Source organism: Rhamphochromis longiceps, linkage group LG8 (assembly GCF_057381845.1).
Source record: "Rhamphochromis longiceps isolate RC_006_pf linkage group LG8, R_longiceps_female_GT1.1, whole genome shotgun sequence".
Classification (NCBI taxonomy): Eukaryota; Metazoa; Chordata; class Actinopteri; order Cichliformes; family Cichlidae; genus Rhamphochromis; species Rhamphochromis longiceps.
Window position 1 is genome coordinate 29,660,851 of NC_140564.1, and position 19,090 is coordinate 29,679,940.

A 19,090-nucleotide genomic window follows, 5' to 3' on the forward strand; every position below is an offset into this window, starting at 1 on the left:
AGGAGAGGGGGGGTCTCTGTTGCTTTGTGGTTGTTGGAATGCCTTCCTTTTCTTTCCCCTCATTTTTCCGCCTGCATGCACTTGCTCCCCTCCCCTCGCTTTTTTAACTCTGCAGTCACAGGTTCATCAGTAGGATAGGAACTACTGTACCTCTGAGGGGAATAGCATGCTCCTACCTGTTTTCTTGCGACACCTGTAACGTATGTTTCTAACCACTTCTTTGCAACATACTTGCAATGATGTCCTGGGGCTCGGCTGTAGAGAAAGCATTTTCTTCTTGTGGTCAGTTAAACCTGCTGAAAACTTACCTTTATTTTGATATAAAAGTTAGTTTTGTAGGCCCTGATAGTGGAATTATTTGCTGTTTCCAAGCTTCACTTGTTACTGTTAACCATTTTTTTGTCACCAGGAGACAGAGACAAAAAGCTTTCAGTGACAGCAGGACTTTTGTTTGTGTTTGTTGAACCAAAACTGGACTGGAAAACAGCCTGTAGGAAGAAGCTGCATTGATCTGTCTAAAAGAGCCAGTGTGTGTGTGTGTGTGTGTGTGTGTGTGTGTGTGTGTGTGTGTGTGTATGTGTGTACATTTGTGTTTTGGTCTGCATGAATGATAAAAAACAGGGCCAACTGACTGGGCAGCACAGATTTGTGTTAAAGATCTAACTTGCTAAAAGAAACCCAGAAAGCAGTTATTGATTGAAGAGACTGTGACCTTAAAGTTTTGGCATTACCTTCTGCAGACGAGAGTAAAAATGTATGCAGAACCTTTTTTGTAAAGTTAACGCTCTCTGTGTTTTAAACCACCAGGTGACGATGCGATGACAGGGGACACGGACAAATATATGGCCCCCCAGGATCTGCGGGAACTGGGCGACGACTCACTCCCTCAGGACGGCTACATGGGCTTCAGCATTGGGGCACGATCTCAGAGGTAACATGCTATAACATGCAGCTATTTGTGTTTGTGCTGTGTCTGTTCCTAGCTTTTGTATGTTTTCTACATGTAGCATTGTAACATCAGTTGTTATGACATACATAACATTGCAGCTGCCGACTGCGAGAAATGTGGAGGTTTACAAAAATATAAAATTTCCATGGCTAAAAAAAAATTACCACGGTTGTAGTTTTGTTTCAGCATTTTCCCAGAAGCAGTATTTATAGATCCACGACTCTTATAGATCCAGGCATAGCTTCTGGGTTTAAAATGTGAAGACAACTATCTTAAACGTGCAATCTTGCTGAAGGCCAGCAAGGTGCAACTATTCTGTTTGTAAAAAGATTAAGAAACTGACCTTAATTCTGACTTAAATTATGACCTCACTAAACCTTTTCATGATGATTTTATGGTCTCCTCTGGAAGTTTAGGTCTATTAACTTGGTGATGGTGGCATTTAGAATAAAATAGATGATAAAGGGTGTAGCTATGTTGCGATTTATTTAGACAAGTCACTGTGTCAGGCAGAATCACCTTTGTCTCTTTATACAGCCTAATATCTGACATGGGAACAGACAAATAGTAGAGTATTTGCAAAAGAATGAAGGTTTAAAGACTAGTTAAAGGTGAAAAAATCTTGTGAAGAAAGCGATTACCAACCTAACCGACTTAGCCCCTTGATTAGCCCTTTATTGATTTAAACAGAGCTTCCTTGCAAGCAGTCAGGTGGCTGCAAGCTATCACTACGTCACCAATCTTCTCATACCACATATTTTACAAAGATCTGCAGATAACGTGTGCTGTGGAACTTTTTCAGCAAAGACCTAAAAGAAAAAACATGGGCGTAGCATAGGTCAAATGGTTTTAAAATAAAACCTCTAAAGTACAAAACAAGAAACTGCTCTTTCACACGAGTTTATGGATTTTTATGGAAAAATAGTTGGGCAGATGCTTGTCTTCATTTGTGGTCATCTATTCTTTTGTAGTGCATTTTATCTTTATTTAATGGGTCTTTTTCAGACACAGTTACTGCTTGACTAGATACTGCAGTGTTAATCAGAACAGAGTTCATGAACTACTTTTAACAGCACAAGAAATCTTGTGATACCTCATGATCTAAAAATACAGTTTGCACACAGAAAATGGATAAACTCACAGAGCTGCAGGTTTTTAAGTTGAAATGATCTTGTTTGTATGTCAGAAGATTTTAAATAACAATGTAGCTTTCCATTATTCTGATCCCTACATGTCACACACACAAACACACCCAGAGGTTACAGTTTGCACCCTGCAACTGCTGAACTTTATGCTTGTATGAAAATATTGACACTTGTGCAACTGGCTGAAGAGGGAGGGGTTATTGAATATCTAAAGCGTGACACACATGCACGCTGAGCCACAGGAAATTAGAAGCACGTTCGATTGCATGGCCTTGAGTGCTGGGTTAGATCAACACACACTGTTTGAGGGGTGATGTCTGTGCGTGCGTGTGTGTGTGTGTTTGACCAATCTAGCTTAGAGATAGTTTAACAAACTGGTTTCTCATGCAGTAATTGGTTCAAATAACTTCCAGTGCAGTCCATCTAGAAGATAATAAATTTTAATAAAAATGTTATAAAAATAAAAAAGTTTTAGAAAGTGCCTTCCAGGTTTTCCTCATAATATTAACAGCAGAACATGAGTATCCTGCATAATTTATGATACTAGAGGTTGATGTAATACAAATTCTGATCCCCAATTTCAACTTAGCAATCTTTTTTTGTTAGAAAGAATAGAATAAAATAGCCTTCTATTGTCATTTTACATGTACAATGAAAATAGTGGAAGTTTGTTGTAAGAATAGATCAGATTTAAAGTCTTATTCAATGTGATGAGATGGAGAATTATCATCTGTGTGCAGTTCATCTCAGCTCTAGAATGTTTGGAGTTTTACAAACATCTGATTTGGTTCCATGGCCTGAAACACGGGCTATTTGGTTTCAGTCTTTTTGTTCTCCCCCTTTTTTTATAGCTACAACAGATAAAACTCAAATAAAACTAAGTGCTTCATACCCGCAGAGCAACAAAAAGCAGGCAAACCATAGCTAACTGATGAGAATGGTGGCGCATTTAGCAGCTATCGAGGCACATGTTTCTCCTCAGAGATTAAGGGTCATTCAGATCTCAGAGCTGGAATACTCTAACACCTCCCTATTTGCAACTCCTCCCTCATGCACAAAGTTTCAGGCAGCTGGTTAGGCAGTCAGCCATTTGTCATCATTGTACCAACCTGCATCTGTGCTCTGGCTTCTCGTCTTTCTGTCCACTCCTCTGTTTGTTCATGATGTTTTATTCTCTCCTCATGTCCGTTGTTAACGTTAGTCCGAAAGTCAGGTAAGACTCAAGGCATGACGAGGCCTCGCTATACCTCCCCCATCTCACCCCTTCCCCACTCCCTTAAACCCCAGTTGCTATCAGTATCATGACTCTGTGGTTCAGTGTAATGCATATTGACCATATTTGTTTAACACATTTGACTACTAACGCAATGATCTTGACCAGTTTTGTTAACTCTGTGGCACTGTGTGTTTGCTGTGGTTCACCTGTGTGATCTCTGTCTGATTTCTTACTTTCAGTTGAAAAGCGCTCAGCTGGCTATAGAGAATAGTGGTGTTTATTTTTATGTTTGACTGTATCTTGGTCTTTGTGGGTTTTCCACAAAGGTGGAGCTTTGCATAATTTTGATTTCTCCATCAAGCTTCCAGGGACCTGAACTGATATCTGTAGGCAATGAGGATGCTATTGCCTTCATCAGTTTAGGCTCAAATAGTTTATCCCTGAATACTTTCAGAGGATATATACTGAACACTCAGTAATAAAGATATCAAATGTGATTTCATGTGGATAAGTAGTTCCAAAATCAAATCGCAATGTGAAATTGCAATGTTATTGTGGAAGAAAAAAATCCATGCCAAGTGACATTTTTGTCATCTCATAACATTGCAAGCATAGTCTGTAAAAGAAAAATCCTTTTGTTGTATCGAGGTCTGTCTAAAGCCAGCATTCACGTCCATTTTTTCGACCTCAGTAAACACTTTCCTGCTGATTTTATGGGCTCAGCTGCAAGTTTCAAGCCTGCTGCATAACATATAAAATTATTATCATAGCACTATGACCATTATCAGAATGAGAGAAGGAGGATTATCTATCATCTAAAGATATATTAACACGCTGTTAATCAATTCTGTGTCATAGTTAGATCTCCCCTTAAATCCCCTTCGCCCCTGGCTTATCAGGTCCAATTTTAAACCATCAACCTGGCGAAGGTGAAAAAAATGATTCTTGCAGATCTCTGGGACTTCACCTCTGTGGTTGATGTCACAGAGACACAGCTGAAAAAGCTGAAAAACAAACAAACCAAAATAAATAAATCCCTGCAAACAGGTTGAGTAGCACTTTATTACTATAGTAACTATAGTTGTTATAGTTATTTTCCCTGATTTCCAAAGCTGTGACAGCATAAATTTGGTCAGTTGCAGTGATAGTCCCAGAGCAACATTAATGAGAAATTGCTAGAAGTAGAATTACTTGTAAAAGTATTCAAATTTTAAGTTGGAGCTGTACAAATGAATTTAATGTTATTTAGATTGTTGTTTGGACAGGACAAGTGAACCTCTTTCAGTACTGAATAGCTTCACAACACAAGACTGACTTTAACTACGGGCTGTAACAGAAGTCAGATATCGTCCAGTCTTTTTTTAAATCATATCTTTGGCTTTTTATAGAAAATCAAGACTGCTAATTATGCCCTCATTAAGATCATTAAACATTTTTGTTCTGCAGTTTCCTTTAGTTTAACTAGTACACAGTTTCATGCAATATACATTTATCTCTGCGATCGTGGCTCAAGAGTTGGCAGTTCGTCTTGTAACCGGAAGGTTGCCGGTTCGAGCCCTGGCTCGGACGTTGTGTCCTTGGGCAAGACATTTCACCTACCACCTACTGGTGATGGCCAGAGGGGTCGATGGCGCAATATGGCAGCCTCGCTTCTGTCAGTCTGCCTCAGGGCAGCTGTGGCTACAACTGTAGCTGCCTCCACCAGTGTGTGAATGTGAGAGTGAATGAATAGTTGAATTAAATGCAATCCATTATTAACATCCCCCCGAAATTATTCCACCAATTTGAAATAAAACTTTTTTTTTTCTTCTTCAGGAATAATATATGTTGAGGACATAACTTTTGAGTCCTGGAGACACTAATCAATTGAATGGAATGAATGGAAAAAGGACTCCCAGCTATAAATGTAAAATCTTTGGATAATTGTATGAAAAAATAAATCTGTTGCAGCCACATCTGCTCTTGGTTTCCACAGCCTTGTGATTTTAGCACTTAGAATGCTCAGGAATGCTTTTTATTTGCCTCATAAAAGTTTGTCTCAAAGCTCCCATCACAAACAACATTACAGCCTGCACAAGCTGACAGATGTATACAAAGACATGAGGAGTCAAAATAGTGCCAGCTGATTATCAACAAAGTTGTCATTATTATGGGTAAATACCAGTACTGTACACTGATCGCCCCAGAAGTACAATCTCATCTGCATCTGAAATTTTTTATTTCGATTTTTAATCACTTCAGCGAAATTACACATCAGTCATTTCTCTCAGCTTTTAATCTGTTTTCTTGTGGTTGTTGTTGTCTCTGGTGCCATACAGTCAGGTTCCTGGAAGCTGCATGCATTTAATGTGTTTGTGTTTGTTTTTTTTGTTTTGTTTTTTCTGTTCACTTTCATACCCCTTTACCCTCTGCCCCCCCCCTACCACCACCACCTCCTCCTCCTCCTCTTCCTCACCTCCCCTTTCCATCACTGTGACTGTTGTCTTGGTAATCTACTACGACAACCACACCAAGCCTTCGTTCCTTCAGTTCTGATAGGTCCAACATGCTGAACCGGAGCTCGTTTACACGGGACAGCATGATGATAGAGGAGATACTGGCGCCGAGTAAGGAGATGGTACGTACACTGACTGGACCTTCGGGTCTTAAAAGTGGACTTATTGTGCTTTTTCTTATTTCCTGTCACATGAATCATGTTACAATGTTTAATCTCTAACATAACCAGGGCCAACGTGTCAAATAATGAGGTCAGTGTATTTACAAATAATCCAGACTGCTCTAAACTCTGTTTCACAAAGTCCCTAATATGGACATCACACATAAAAGTCACATCCAGCTGCTGTTCAAATCTTCTGTTTGCAAGGAGCAGCCAATCACAATAAAGTTGGCTTAAAGGAGGGGTGATGGGCTCTGAATCAGCTAGTTTCAGATTTTGGATGAAGTGAGAGGCTGCTCATATAATAAGGATTATTATGAATTGCAAATCATGCAAAGCTACTCTAGTGGGAGCAAAAAATCAGTTTGAAGCTGCTCGTGCTATGCTTCATACCTCTTGCTGGCTGCTCCCTTAGTTTAATTCTCTCAGCCGGTAATCCGCTGGTCATTAACTTCACAAGTGACACACTTCTGTCTCCAAATGTACCAAGGTGTCTTGGTGCTGTGCCAGAGGCTATGCAATACACCAATCCTCTTACACTTGTGTTGCCACTGACATAAAGACGATCAATCAAGTTACAATTTACTGAAAGAGGAAATGAGATTAGTGCTACCTGCTGCTATCTAAGAGGGATTATTGTGATGTCCCACTTACTTGAAAGATGCAAGAAAATAGCATTTAAGGTTAAGAAGAAGAAGAAGAAGTTCAAGTAAAACTTGTTCATAGAATACCCATGAGTTCAATGACAGCGCGGATAAAGATTATGCTTGCCTGTGAAGTGACAGGTAAAGTCTTTCTTGCATAAGCAGTGGCAAATGTGCATCTCTGTTTCTTAAAATGTAAAATTGGCACCAAACATGACTCATTGAACTACTTGGTTTGCTATCCACAAAAAAGCTGAAACCTGCTGAAAACTGCTAAACAGTTTTGCTTTTTTCTTTTCTTTTCTTTGGGAATTACTTCAGCCAGAACATGGTACAAAATCTTTATATGTCAGCTAGCTATCGTGTTGCTATTGCATAATTTAATTCTGCATTGAATCTGCGTAGAGCCTCTAATGTAGCTGACACAACAGGCCTACGCCTTTTCCATCATGTATAATATCAGTGGAGGTTATCTATCCTCCTCCAGTCGATTTAAAAATCCCACTGAACACCACTCAACCTCTTCAAACCTTTATTTTTTTAGTTAATGCTTGACTGTAACACAACTGACCATTTTACTAGATTTACACAAAAAAACAGATAATTTTATTAGATAAAAATAATTTGGACTTTTGTTTGAAACTCTGACTGGTTCTTTTATATTTGATTGCTTTTGCAAGCTGAAGGGGCATTTGGACCCAGAACTGGATAATATGGTTTAACTCTGAATTAAAAACTTTGCTCCTTTGCACAAAGAGTGGTCAAAAACTCTGTGGGGTCTATTTAACTGAAATTTAAAAAAAAAAAACCTACATCTGAGACTATCTGCAAATTTATGACACTGGGACATATGATTGTGTAACTGGAGAGTAAAGATGTACTAGTTATTGAATAATTGAATAACCACTTGTTTCCTCTAACGCTCCTCCAGATGCTTCGTAAGGAAAAGTCTTTCATTGTAGAGCAACACAATAAGGTAGATGTAGAAGTCATTATGCACTCTTCGTGTCAGTGGGTTTCCACATGTTGGTATCATTTAGTTGTGTAAAGCATTGTTAACTTTTCTTTTTTTATATCACTTATTTCATCAGTTGGATTCAGTTGTTACCGTACTGCGTGTATTTACAGTGTTTTAGTAGAGTAGCCTCCCTGTTTTTACTTATCCATGTGCCTTGGATAAGTAAAACCAAACTTTGTGTCTTTGTCACTCCCCGTTTTTCTGTAGCAATTTGGAGATTAATATAATACTCCAAGTATTTTTTCCTCATTAAATGTGAGCGAGTTTTCAGAAGTACTCTAAAATCTTAGCTTTAATTTCCTGTTTGAAGCATGGCCTTCAACTTGACATGTCATATTGGTGCACATCTGGAATATAAATAGTGAATCTGAATCTTTCAAGAGCATCCTCAGACTGATGACACAACGGGCCTGGTGTCAGTGCATCTGTCTGTCTGTAAACATTTTTAGTCGCTTGTTTTCTGCCATCTGATGTCTGTTTTTTCTTTTGATCCTTAATGTGGTGATTTTTCATTTGCATTTTACTCCGAGCTTCGTTTTGAATGTCATCAAGATGTTTTTGACAGCTTGTGTTCTAATGAAATGTAACATCTCCTGATTTTTTTTTTTACGCTAAGCGACATCTGCTGCTGTCTTTCTCATGAAGAAATTATTTTATGACTCATTCATAAATTTGCAAGAAATATCTACAAAACTAGTGATCCCCGTCTAAACTTTGACATTAAATAAGGAATATTGAAAAATCTGTAGCCTCCACACTATTAGCCTTGCATGTGCAAAAGCAAGTCTTTACATTAAAAGGAGAAGTTAGCTTAGATTTTCACACACTCGTGAATTGCACTGACTCTGTTGTCTTCTCCACAGCATTTGGCAGCGGCTAAGGACTTTGACAGCGACTCTCTGAGGAGGTACAGCTGGACTGCAGATGCACTGGATAATGTCAACCTAGTGTCCTCACCAATACACTCTGGGTAAGCATGTTTGAAAATGTGAATGGATAAGAACAGGAGGAAAGAGTGGGGGGAGTAAAAAGGGAAAATATCTGACTTAATCACAAAGATGGAGTGAAAAAGTGGAAGGAGAGGAAGGAAAACGGCTTACTAGTTTTATACCCTTTAGAGGAAAGGATGAAGTGACTGTCATCATCTCCTTCTGCTTATTGTGTGTTTTCTGTTTGTTCTTCTTGCTGAGTCTCATTTTCTTTCCCTCTGACAAGGCAGCTCATACATGCAGCATTTTTTCTTCACCCTTTTTAAGTCTTTAAAGCTAATACTTCGAGGATTTCTGTAATTTAAAAAAAAATCAAACATTAATAACAAACAGGTGTAACTAGAAACTGCTGTTAAAAAGAAACTTTTAGTCACAACAAAGTAAAGCTGGAAAGTTGGCTCCTCCTCACCTTGATTTGAAGGTCACATAACTCATTGTCTCTCGCAGCAGCTGTAACAGGTAATCTTGACCTCTTGGTTAATTGCCCATTAAGGGACTCGTTTGAAAGTTACGTACACTGCCCGGCCAAAAAAAATTATAGTTGCATTAATTTTTTATCAAAACTTCGCCTTGTTTATGTGAAAATCAGACCACTGCGTAAAGCACATCCCAAGTTTCTAAGGCCTGGACTGAACCACTCTTTTACAATTTGTTATCTTAGAATATGCCATCAGAGAAGAAACAATGCACTGTTTAAAAAATGTGGTCATTCAGTATATACAGGTATTCAGCTGACCTCATTTCTGGGGTATATAACATATATTAAACCAGATATCACCAACTAAAGCAACCCTAGATTATAACACAGCAAGCACAAGGCATGATGGGTATATCGCTTCATCAACTACTCCTGGTGCCTGAGGCCCCCATCACTCTGGAGCAGGGTAAACTGGACTCATCCTGTCCACATTTACCACATAGATTTATTTACAGAGTCCAATCTTTATACTCCTTATTAAACTGAAGCCTTTAATTCTGATTAGCCTCACTGATAGGACTACAGTTTGTTTGACTCTTCTGAAACATGTCTTACAATGTGTTTGCATGAGAAATGAGAAGCTACTCACTGCATCACTTAGAGATAATTAACCTGTTTCCAATCTAAACATATTATGGAAGACTCTTACGTATTTGCTTGGTTAAACGCAGGTGGTGAGTGTTTTTGGTCAGGCAGCGTATAGCTTCATCAGGCATTACTTTTTCTCTACTTGTCTTTAATGGATAAACTGTTAAGTTAGGATTACTTAAATTATATCTGTTACTTAAGTAAAGGAAGATAAAGCAATATTTTAAACAAAGTTTTATTTGACATGTTTGGTAATGGTGGAAATTTGCCTTTCAAGGGTAGATTTAGAGAAGAAGACTGGGGGGGGGAAATGAAGCCACTGCCAGCAGCTGGTTATCTTTAGATTAGTGCAAAGATGGGAGAGAGGGAAACTGCTACACTGGCTCTGTCCAGTGGAAAATCCACCTACAGGCAGCTCTAAAGCTTGATTATCAACATGTTATATCACCTATGTTAAAGCCATATAAAGACAAAAATACAGTTCTTTTGCCTGTGTGATGTAATTGGCTGCTGGCTGTTTAACGAATAAAGAAGACAATCTCCTCATTCTAATCTCCACAAAACAGCAATTAAGACTATTTCCCACAGTTTTCCCTCAAATTCTTCCTTTAACTTGGGGTTCATTAATAATGATCTTCTCAGCTGTATTTCCGATTACAAAGCTCTGTGGTTGACCTGTCACTCCTGCGTTGCTTTGTCGTCCATCCTGCAGTTTTTCCTCTCCGCTCCCGCAGTACGACAGCAGGTGATTGACTGTGATTGGTTGCCTTCTTTTTATCACCACCACTACCTTTTTTTTATTTTATTTTATTTCCCGATGACATTGCACCTTCCCTTTTATATTCACTCATAACATCTGTGTTTGCTGTTCTCACCCTGTGTTGTTACAGACTTGACGTAAAGTGTTTCGGACTGTTATCCCTGTATTTATTCCTTCCTGTTTGTTAGGAGAAAATCTTTGAGTTTCTAACTGATCTGAAAGAGTCTGTGTTGCCAGATCTGACCGAATGTGACTTTTAAATTTAATGTTGCTGACATATGCTTTAGCCATGTGTTATGGTTTTTGCATTCTCCAGCAGCAAGCCTCTACTGTCTTGACAATCACAGGATTAGCTTTAAATAGTCAGTAAAAACATGGCAGATATGTCATTGTAGATCAAAATGTTAAAACTGAAACTCAGTAAAAGCGTCAGTTTGGTTTATAATGTGACAGTGAACCCAGCTCAGTATTTTATTCTTGGACTCTGCTAGAATAGTTTTGCATGAATCTTACGCTGGCTCTCTGTGGAGTCTCTCCCTCTCCATTTAAGCATTCTCTCTTTGATTGGCTGCCAATTGTTAGCAGGGGATTTTAACAGCAGGTGGGCGGGGCTTTATTCACATACACGCCCCTCTTTATGGCGTCATGCAGGGCCAAGAGTAGAAAAAACTGACTGAAACGTTTCTTGAAACTTTGGCTGTGTTTAATATGAGTATAGATGACAGTTGGAGTGTATGTATGACAGAAAATAAGGAAGCACATAACAGATCCCCTTCAAGCATATTGTTAAAGCAACAATTCATGTGCTGTTTGTTAAATAACATAAAAACTAACACCACATTTTAGCTACAGTATTGCATGGTGTGCGTCTGTGTGTGTGACTTATAAGTTCCTTGATTGAGTTAAATGAGCTGCACACAGAGGTACGCTACCTTCTAATGTGGGTAAAAAGGCAAGACACACTGGAGGTTCCTGTGTTGGTGTCCTGGCTGTCGAATTTATATATCATTACAAAAAAAGCCCAATAAAACATTTAATCTGACATCCTATGGAATCGACTAGTTTTTACATAATTCAAAAACATTCACTTTCTGTAAATGGATTTACCAAATTTGCGACATCTACACGCCAAAGCTGTTTTTGTTCTTATTTTATTTTTTCAACTTCAGTCATAGCCAGCACAGAAACCTCTGTACATTTTTGTTTTTTCTTCTTTGTTCACCTCTCTTTCTCCCTTTTACTCACACTTACTTTGTCAGTGTTTTGAAGATCACAGCATGGGACCTCGACTAAAGCTCCTCTCTGGTCATCAGTACAGCTGATAAACCAACATTTGTTTTTCTTCTTATTCCATTTCTTTTCTTTACCCTTTACTTGCCCTCTCTGGTTATCTCTTTTTCTCTTCACTTTGTTTTATCTCTTATCTTTGCACACTCCGTTTCCCTTCTTCTCTCTCTCCTGTCACTCTACGTCTCTCCCCCTCTTTTTCCGGCTCTTCCTACTTTTTACTTTCCGTCAGGTTCCTGGTCAGCTTCATGGTCGACGCCAGGGGTGGTTCCATGAGAGGAAGCCGTCACAACGGCATGAGAATCATCATCCCGCCCAGAAAGTGCACAGCACCCACCCGGATCACGTGTCGACTGGTGAAGAGGCACAAATTGGCGTCGCCTCCCCCGATGGTGGAAGGAGAAGGCCTGGCCAGCAGACTTGTTGAGGTCGGTCCCGCAGGAGCGCAGTTCCTTGGGTAAGACCTTCTTTTTAAACATCGCTGAGATTGTTTTTGCTGTTGCTTAACGGCTTATTTTTGTGCACCTTTGTTCTGTATCTTGACATTTCCTTCCTTCTGCTTCTTGCCATTGCCATTTCCAGCCACCTGCGTTTATATTGGAAAGTGTGAATGTGTGTATGTGCATGTTAGGGGTAATATTTGCAGTACAAGTCTTATTGTTGTAGTCTGCTCACCCCCAAGTAAGCAGTGTTTCCCCTTTGGCAAAGTAAAGGCAACATTAGTAATGACTGCAACATGTTTAAGAGTAAATATTGTAATGTAAATATGTAGCCATAATTTGGTTTTAATGTATAGCTGTATTGCATGTGAGGAGTTTTTTAAATTCAGCAGTTACAGTTTTAGTATGATTTTAAAAAAATGACTGCCTGTTTGATAAAGACGGCTAACAGCTGTGTATCTTGGTCCAAACTGCAAGACAACTCAAATATTCTGAAAGAATACTGCTGAATATGATGGGATTTCAATAGAGCATATATCAAGATATTTGTTTAGGATGACGCCAAACGCACAAATAGGATCACAAGTTGGAGTTCATAAAACCAGACACAAGGCACAGAACATGGCTCTCCCCGAACTGTATTACCACCTTAACATCAAGGAATATGATTGAGAGCGCTTTAGGCAAGTGTATAGCTGTGCAATTTTGGGTTGTTCCACATAATCAGCATGGGAAAAACTGAAAATTATTATTATTTCTTAATTGCTCCAAAACGGTGGTCTTATGCTGGTTTAAAGTCAACATGTAGCGTTAAGCCATGCAGCATTAAAAGATGATTAACTCGTTAGAAGCGCTTCTCAAAATCACACGGAAGAGATGGAAGTAATAAGTTCAAAACTAAATGTTTGGAAGTTCAACAAAGAATTGAATCCATTTGATTTATGGCAGTCGAAGCTTTGTTTGCATGATGTGTTTCCCAGTTGTTATAACAGCCACAAAATGGCACCAAAGTGCAGGGAAATAACAGCTGTGTATCTGGGTCCCAACTGAGTAGGTTTTCCATAAACCTGATGCTCTACACAAGTTAATTAGACAGATGTAAAATGAAAACGGGCATTACATTGATTAAAGTCTGGGGGGCCTTGTGGTTAGTCCACAGAATCAGTGACGAACACACAATTACACCACTGGACTTATGATTTTTCTAGCAGAATTGTTTGCCAAACCAGTCCTCTACAGCCCGGTTCAAGTTTTAAAAGTGCAACCTCTTCTTGCAATTTGTATTATCTCAGAAACTTTATCAATAATTTAAAAAATAGTAAACTTAGCAACTGTTTTTAAACACTTTTAAACCAGTTGAGGATATATATAAACGAATCCTTATGGTGCACATGGCAGTACTGAGTCAATAATAGCTTGGCCACACTAGTGTTAAAACCTGCGGTTGCCTGGTGATGATTTTCTTTTTCGGCCTGACTCGTTTGCAGTAGGGGACTGAACTCAGCTGGTTGCCAATTCTGGTTATATTTTATACAAATGTGAAAATTGGGGGCACTTGTTTTTTATTTTGCAGTTAATTTATAATTCTGCAACAACTGTGTAACTATTTGTGGAGACATTTCAGGATTTTTGTTGTAGATCTCTGAATGTAAGCATTCGATGTGAATTTCTATGTATGTAGACGGCAACAGATTTGCAATGAAAGGCAACAGATTTGAAATTTGCTTTGGTTTTTCACAGTTAATTATTGCGTTATCCTAAACAGAATGCATGTGCAGTGATTGCCAGCTTGACCTCATTCGATTGCAAACCGATGGCAGGCTGGCTACACTTTATTGCCATTTTATTGCTGTCTTGATGCACCAATGTGGCTTTGAAGACAGTAACTAACTAGGTCCATGTCTTTGAAGCAACAATCTCGAAGGCAACAAGTTCATTTCGCACTCTCACAGTAATTTTGGTTGTACTGCGGTCTGCAACAACTTGTGTAATATGGTTTAAGAGGCTGAAATGTTTAATTTCCATGTATTATAAAACAGAAAGTAGCAGCATTTGTTCCCATTGAGAAGCTGTCACCAGGAATTCGTTGCTATTTTTGCTTGAAAAATTTCTAATTATTGCCCCATCTGCTACTCATATTACTGCATAACTCATGAGATATGGTTAAAATAAAGAAATCTGTGATGTACAGGCAACAAATATTGCCTCTGTCGCTTGTTGCCATTACTGATGCCACTAATTGTACCTGTAACAATAAATAAGATGTTGTTACTGATAAAAGAGCTTATTACTGATACGGAAATAGAAGTCGGTGGTGTGTGTGTGTGTTTTTACTGACTTTGCGAGTGTGTGTTTTGTGTGTATGTGTGTTTCATTATTTTGCGGACACAGTAAACTACATCTCCCCAGAAAGCTGCCAGCCCTTAATGAAGGCGAGAGCCTGGTTTGTCCCGTGCTACAGCTGGGACCCAGAGGAACTAGATTTATTGGGTAGGAACCAAACATAGCACCCCTTTCCCTCCTCCCTGCTCCCCTTTCTCCTGTATTTCCCACCTCCCCAAAGGAAACAACATGACCGAGGCTGATTCATGCTGATGGTTTATTTTACCCATCTCTGTTGACTTTGATTTGATAGGTTACAGCATCAGTATGGGTGCCATGTAGTTTTGGGAAGAAATAATCAATATAGTTGGAAGATGGGTCAACCAGCAGCTGATTTGTAATAGCCTCAATGACTTAACAGGCAGAAATTAGTTTTTGCATACAAATTCTTCCTAAAACTACACAGTTTAACTGTGAACTCCATTACAGTTAATTTTCTGCCACTTTCATTTATATATCATTGTATTTTTTATTTTATTTCAGAAGCTCTCAGTGGGCCTCTGACGTCACTGAATGTAAAGGTTTTGATTGGCTGTTTGGACTGGACTGCGCTTGTTGGGCATGAGCCTTTTTTTCCCTGAAGCCAAGCATCATTCTGCTTCTCATGACTACTGTTATCAGTTTTATGTCATCTCACGATAATTTTATATAATTAATGTCAAAAGCTCTCGGTAGAAAGTGTTATACTGATGACATTTTTATGTGAGCAGGGTTAAGATCCTAAAGCGGTGCCTCAACATTCAATTTTGACTCTGTATGTCCAACAGTATATTTGAGTTAAGCTCAATGAACAAATGAAGCCAAACGAAGACCCAACCAGACTTTCAGGATTAGTTAAAGGGCCTGATCAAAGTATTACTTCAACCATGGGGGAACTAAATCCAGTTTAATGCACAGTTGTGTGCTGTACGTGTTTTATGTCTTCAAAAATTAATCAGGTGTCTTATCTAGACTTAAATCCAAGTGTGACATTTGAAGCTTTATATGCAAGTAAAAAAGGACAAATTTGAGCTGCCAAAACAAAAAACAGTGAGCTCGGCAGCATAAAAAGGCCTGAACATCCAGAGAAGACAAGTTTTGTGGATGATCACAGGATCCTTTCTATGGTTAAGAAAAAAAAACCTTTTCAACATCCACTGAGGTAGGCAGTAATAGAATGTAATCTACCATAAAAAGAAAGACTTTACCAAAGAAAATACACCAGAAAGTGCAAATTATTCATCAGCCCTAAAAGGGAAATGAAGAATGGTCATAATGAAAAGCATACAAACCTAGTGAAGGAGCTGTATTGCATGGTTTCAGGGACAGTATCCAATAGCAGTGGATCAATAGTATCCACTTGTATCAAGTCAACTTTACTATGTAGAAAAACTCTTTCTTCCGATGACCATGATAGCCAGCAGTAACCTTGCATGTTTTGTCTTTTATGGCACAAGAAACAAAGCATGCAAAGTTTCCCTAGAAGTGCCAACAGCTTTGAACCCGGGACTTTCTTGCTGTGACACCATCATACTCCTAGTTTTTATTAGTATTTTGTGTTTATTTTATTGCTTTTTTGGTGCTTTTATCAGCACAGAGTTATAGAGCTTTATGAACGTAAAATTGAAGCCACGCACAGTAGTTAAAGCACATGATTTCACCTTTACAAAAGTTTCTTTTTCTCAAAATTGAAGCAGTCCTGTTAGTTTTCTGGGACAGGTGACTTATCGTACCTACAGTGCGCTGAGGTGCGACTGCAATAATTGCTCCTTGTGTCTTTCAACTAGCTCAGTTTGTCTCTAATGCTGGCTCAAATTTATGAAAGTGAATTCTTTCTTCTTTGATTGAGAAAACAGGACATTCAAAAAAAACCAAAAACCTTTTCTATTTCATTTTTAATGTATATACTTACTCAGACAGCTTCACTTTAAACTTACTCTTCAGTTCTACTGCCTACTCTGAGAGTAGTGCATATTCATGTGTCTCTCTTGTGTTGCTATCATGCCTTGTTTAAGTAAGGGCTGTGCAGCTTTCTCCTCCCTCCCCTCATTACATCATGACATCTGTCTCGTCAAGTCGTGCAAATTCACTCTGAACGTCCCATCGACCCTGCAGCATGGCCGCCGCAGTGATTATGACGCTTCACTCTCATCAGCAGAACCACATTTCATTCACGACTGTATGTTATTAAAATCAGTGTCTCCACACTTTGTACTTTGTGTAAATTTGGTAATACTTTTTATTTGAATACCATGAATACCGTAGTATCTTCTTAAAGAGTTGTCATTTGAAAACTCTGTCATCGTTTGTCGTTCAGGTTTAGATTTAAATTAATCTAGCACAAACTTCCCTCACCATTCTTATAAGAGAGGACTACACTGTCTGCTCTCCCAGCTGCTCCGATAAAGGCCCTCATTTAAAAAAAATGTGGAACGTCTTTCCTGAGGGCTTGTCATTTGATTCATGAATGACTTTGAGCATAAAAAATAACTTTGCCTAAGTGGGTTCTAAGAATCACATTTGTAACATAAGCATCTGAAATCAGTGATTATAATCAGCAATCTAAATGAATGTGCAATTTCTCCACAAACAGGTGTTGGTTAAGGAATGGAAAAGCAGACTGAAGCCAGGCATCTTGTGTTATTTTATGGATCAAATCGTGAATTGACAAAAAACAAACATGAAAGAGTTTGGACAGAAGCAGAGATGTATAAAGTTCAGAACACTTATGTACCTTGAACTGCAATAGCCCAACATGATTTTTAAGAAACCCCTTTACATCAAGTTAGAGAAAATTTGCTCATCAGCCTTACATTTCAAGTTACTACTGAAATGTGTGGTTTTTGTGTTTACTTTAGATTTTTACTATGACTTTACTATCAGTCCATTTTAGAAAAGAGGCCCCAGCTCCTAAAAACAAATGGTAGAGTGGTATCTTTCGTTTTGGCTTACATACTTACTTGTCATGCCAATCAGTCAAAGTCAAAGTCAAACAATGATATTTCCTCGACATATACCTTACCAGGCCTGTGATAGTGGAGATCCCTCATTTTGGCTCGATGCGGGGCCAGGAGAGAGAGCTGATCCTGCTGCGCAGTGAGAACGGAGAAACCTGGAAGGAGCATCTGTACGACTGCAAGACTGACGACCTCAATCAGCTCCTCAATGGCATGGACGAAGGTGAAAAAAGTGTTCTAACTTTGTTTCGCTATGCTAGCATCTGCAGCACTAAACACCTAAACCAAAAGTACTTCAGTTTCTGTTTTAGAGCAAGCTGTGGTAAAAGTTAGCGCATTAATGAGCAAACACTGAAATAAACTGAAGCAACACCCTGATGATAACTGGCTCAAGCTGATTGGAGCGCGTGTAAAATATGTATGACAAACAGGTTGATTTCTGTGCCGAATAATGAGATACTTGGCTTAATTTGGAGGAAACCCAAAAATAATTCACATGGAGTAAATGACCTGATTAAATTGCATAGAAATCAGATAAAACATCAAACGAGCTTGATCACAGACTACTTCTAGTACAGCGAACATACATTGGCAAATATTTCAAGATTTTAAGATCATTCTGGGATTTAATCTGAAAAATGCCTGTAAGTGTTTGTAAGTCTGTAAGTGCACATTTTTGTGATTACAGAATGTGATACTGAGGGACTGCGCTTGTGTTTGTAGTCAGTGAAATAACTAAAGATTTTAAAGTTTACTCCATGAGGTCGTTTTTTCCCTTTTTTCCCCCATTTCATTTATTTGATTTCTTTTCATTCCCTGTAGAACTGGACAGTCCCAACGAGCTGGAGAGGAAGAGAATCTGCCGCATTATCACCAAGGATTTCCCGCAATACTTTGCAGTAGTGTCTCGTATCAGACAAGAGACGCACCAGATGGGACCAGAGGGCGGGACTCTGTGCAGTCGCAGCGTCCCATTGGTTCAGGCTTCCTTTCCAGAGGGAGCACTAACCAAGAAAATCAAGGTTGGATTGCAGGTGAGTTTGAGAGATGTAAACATTTGCTTTTTCAGTTTAACTGCAAGAGTTTATGATGTATAGACAAAATCACACACAGTACTATATATGTACAGTAAGGCTACAAAAATAAAACAACAAAATCCTCCTTCCCTGTTGGCTCTGCTATCCCAGGCTCAGCCAGTACCTGATGAGGCCGTGAAGAAAATCCTTGGTAATCGAGCAACCTTCAGCCCCATTGTTACTGTGGAGCCAAGAAGAAGGAAGTTCCATAAACCAATCACCATGACAATCCCAGTCCCGCCCCTCTCAGGGGAGGGGCTTACAAATGGCTACAAAGGAGACTATACTCCCTCCCTGCGCCTTCTCTGTAGCATCACAGGTATATGTGTTTTTTAGATGCCAAGAGAAGAAATATTTGAAAGTAACAACATTTGGGCCAGTCAGCATTTCTCCTGAAATAATGTTTCTTTATTGTTAATGAGAATTATTACACAAAATCGTGTCTTTGTTGTTTGAATTAGATATTTCCATTTAGAAACATTGTAGAACAGGACATTGCTTCATTACTTTACATTCTTGTCGATTA

At 38.9% G+C, this 19,090-nt stretch overlaps 1 protein-coding gene across 2 annotated transcripts in view; it reads left to right on the top strand.

Moving 5' to 3' along the window:
• LOC146663983 (ankyrin-3-like) overlaps positions 1-19,090 on the top strand; it is a 137,778-nt gene that overhangs the window by 87,843 nt on the left and 30,845 nt on the right. The window contains exons 25-33 of one of the 2 annotated variants that reach the window (XM_085416951.1): positions 808-931; positions 3,296-3,307; positions 5,840-5,927; positions 8,492-8,598; positions 10,396-10,428; positions 11,963-12,187; positions 17,557-17,711; positions 18,311-18,522; positions 18,676-18,883. In XM_085416951.1, coding sequence (XP_085273077.1) covers positions 808-931; positions 3,296-3,307; positions 5,840-5,927; positions 8,492-8,598; positions 10,396-10,428; positions 11,963-12,187; positions 17,557-17,711; positions 18,311-18,522; positions 18,676-18,883 — 1,164 coding nt within the window. The remainder of the gene's footprint in view (positions 1-807; positions 932-3,295; positions 3,308-5,839; positions 5,928-8,491; positions 8,599-10,395; positions 10,429-11,962; positions 12,188-17,556; positions 17,712-18,310; positions 18,523-18,675; positions 18,884-19,090) is intronic. The other variant, XM_085416952.1, reaches the window with a different exon arrangement.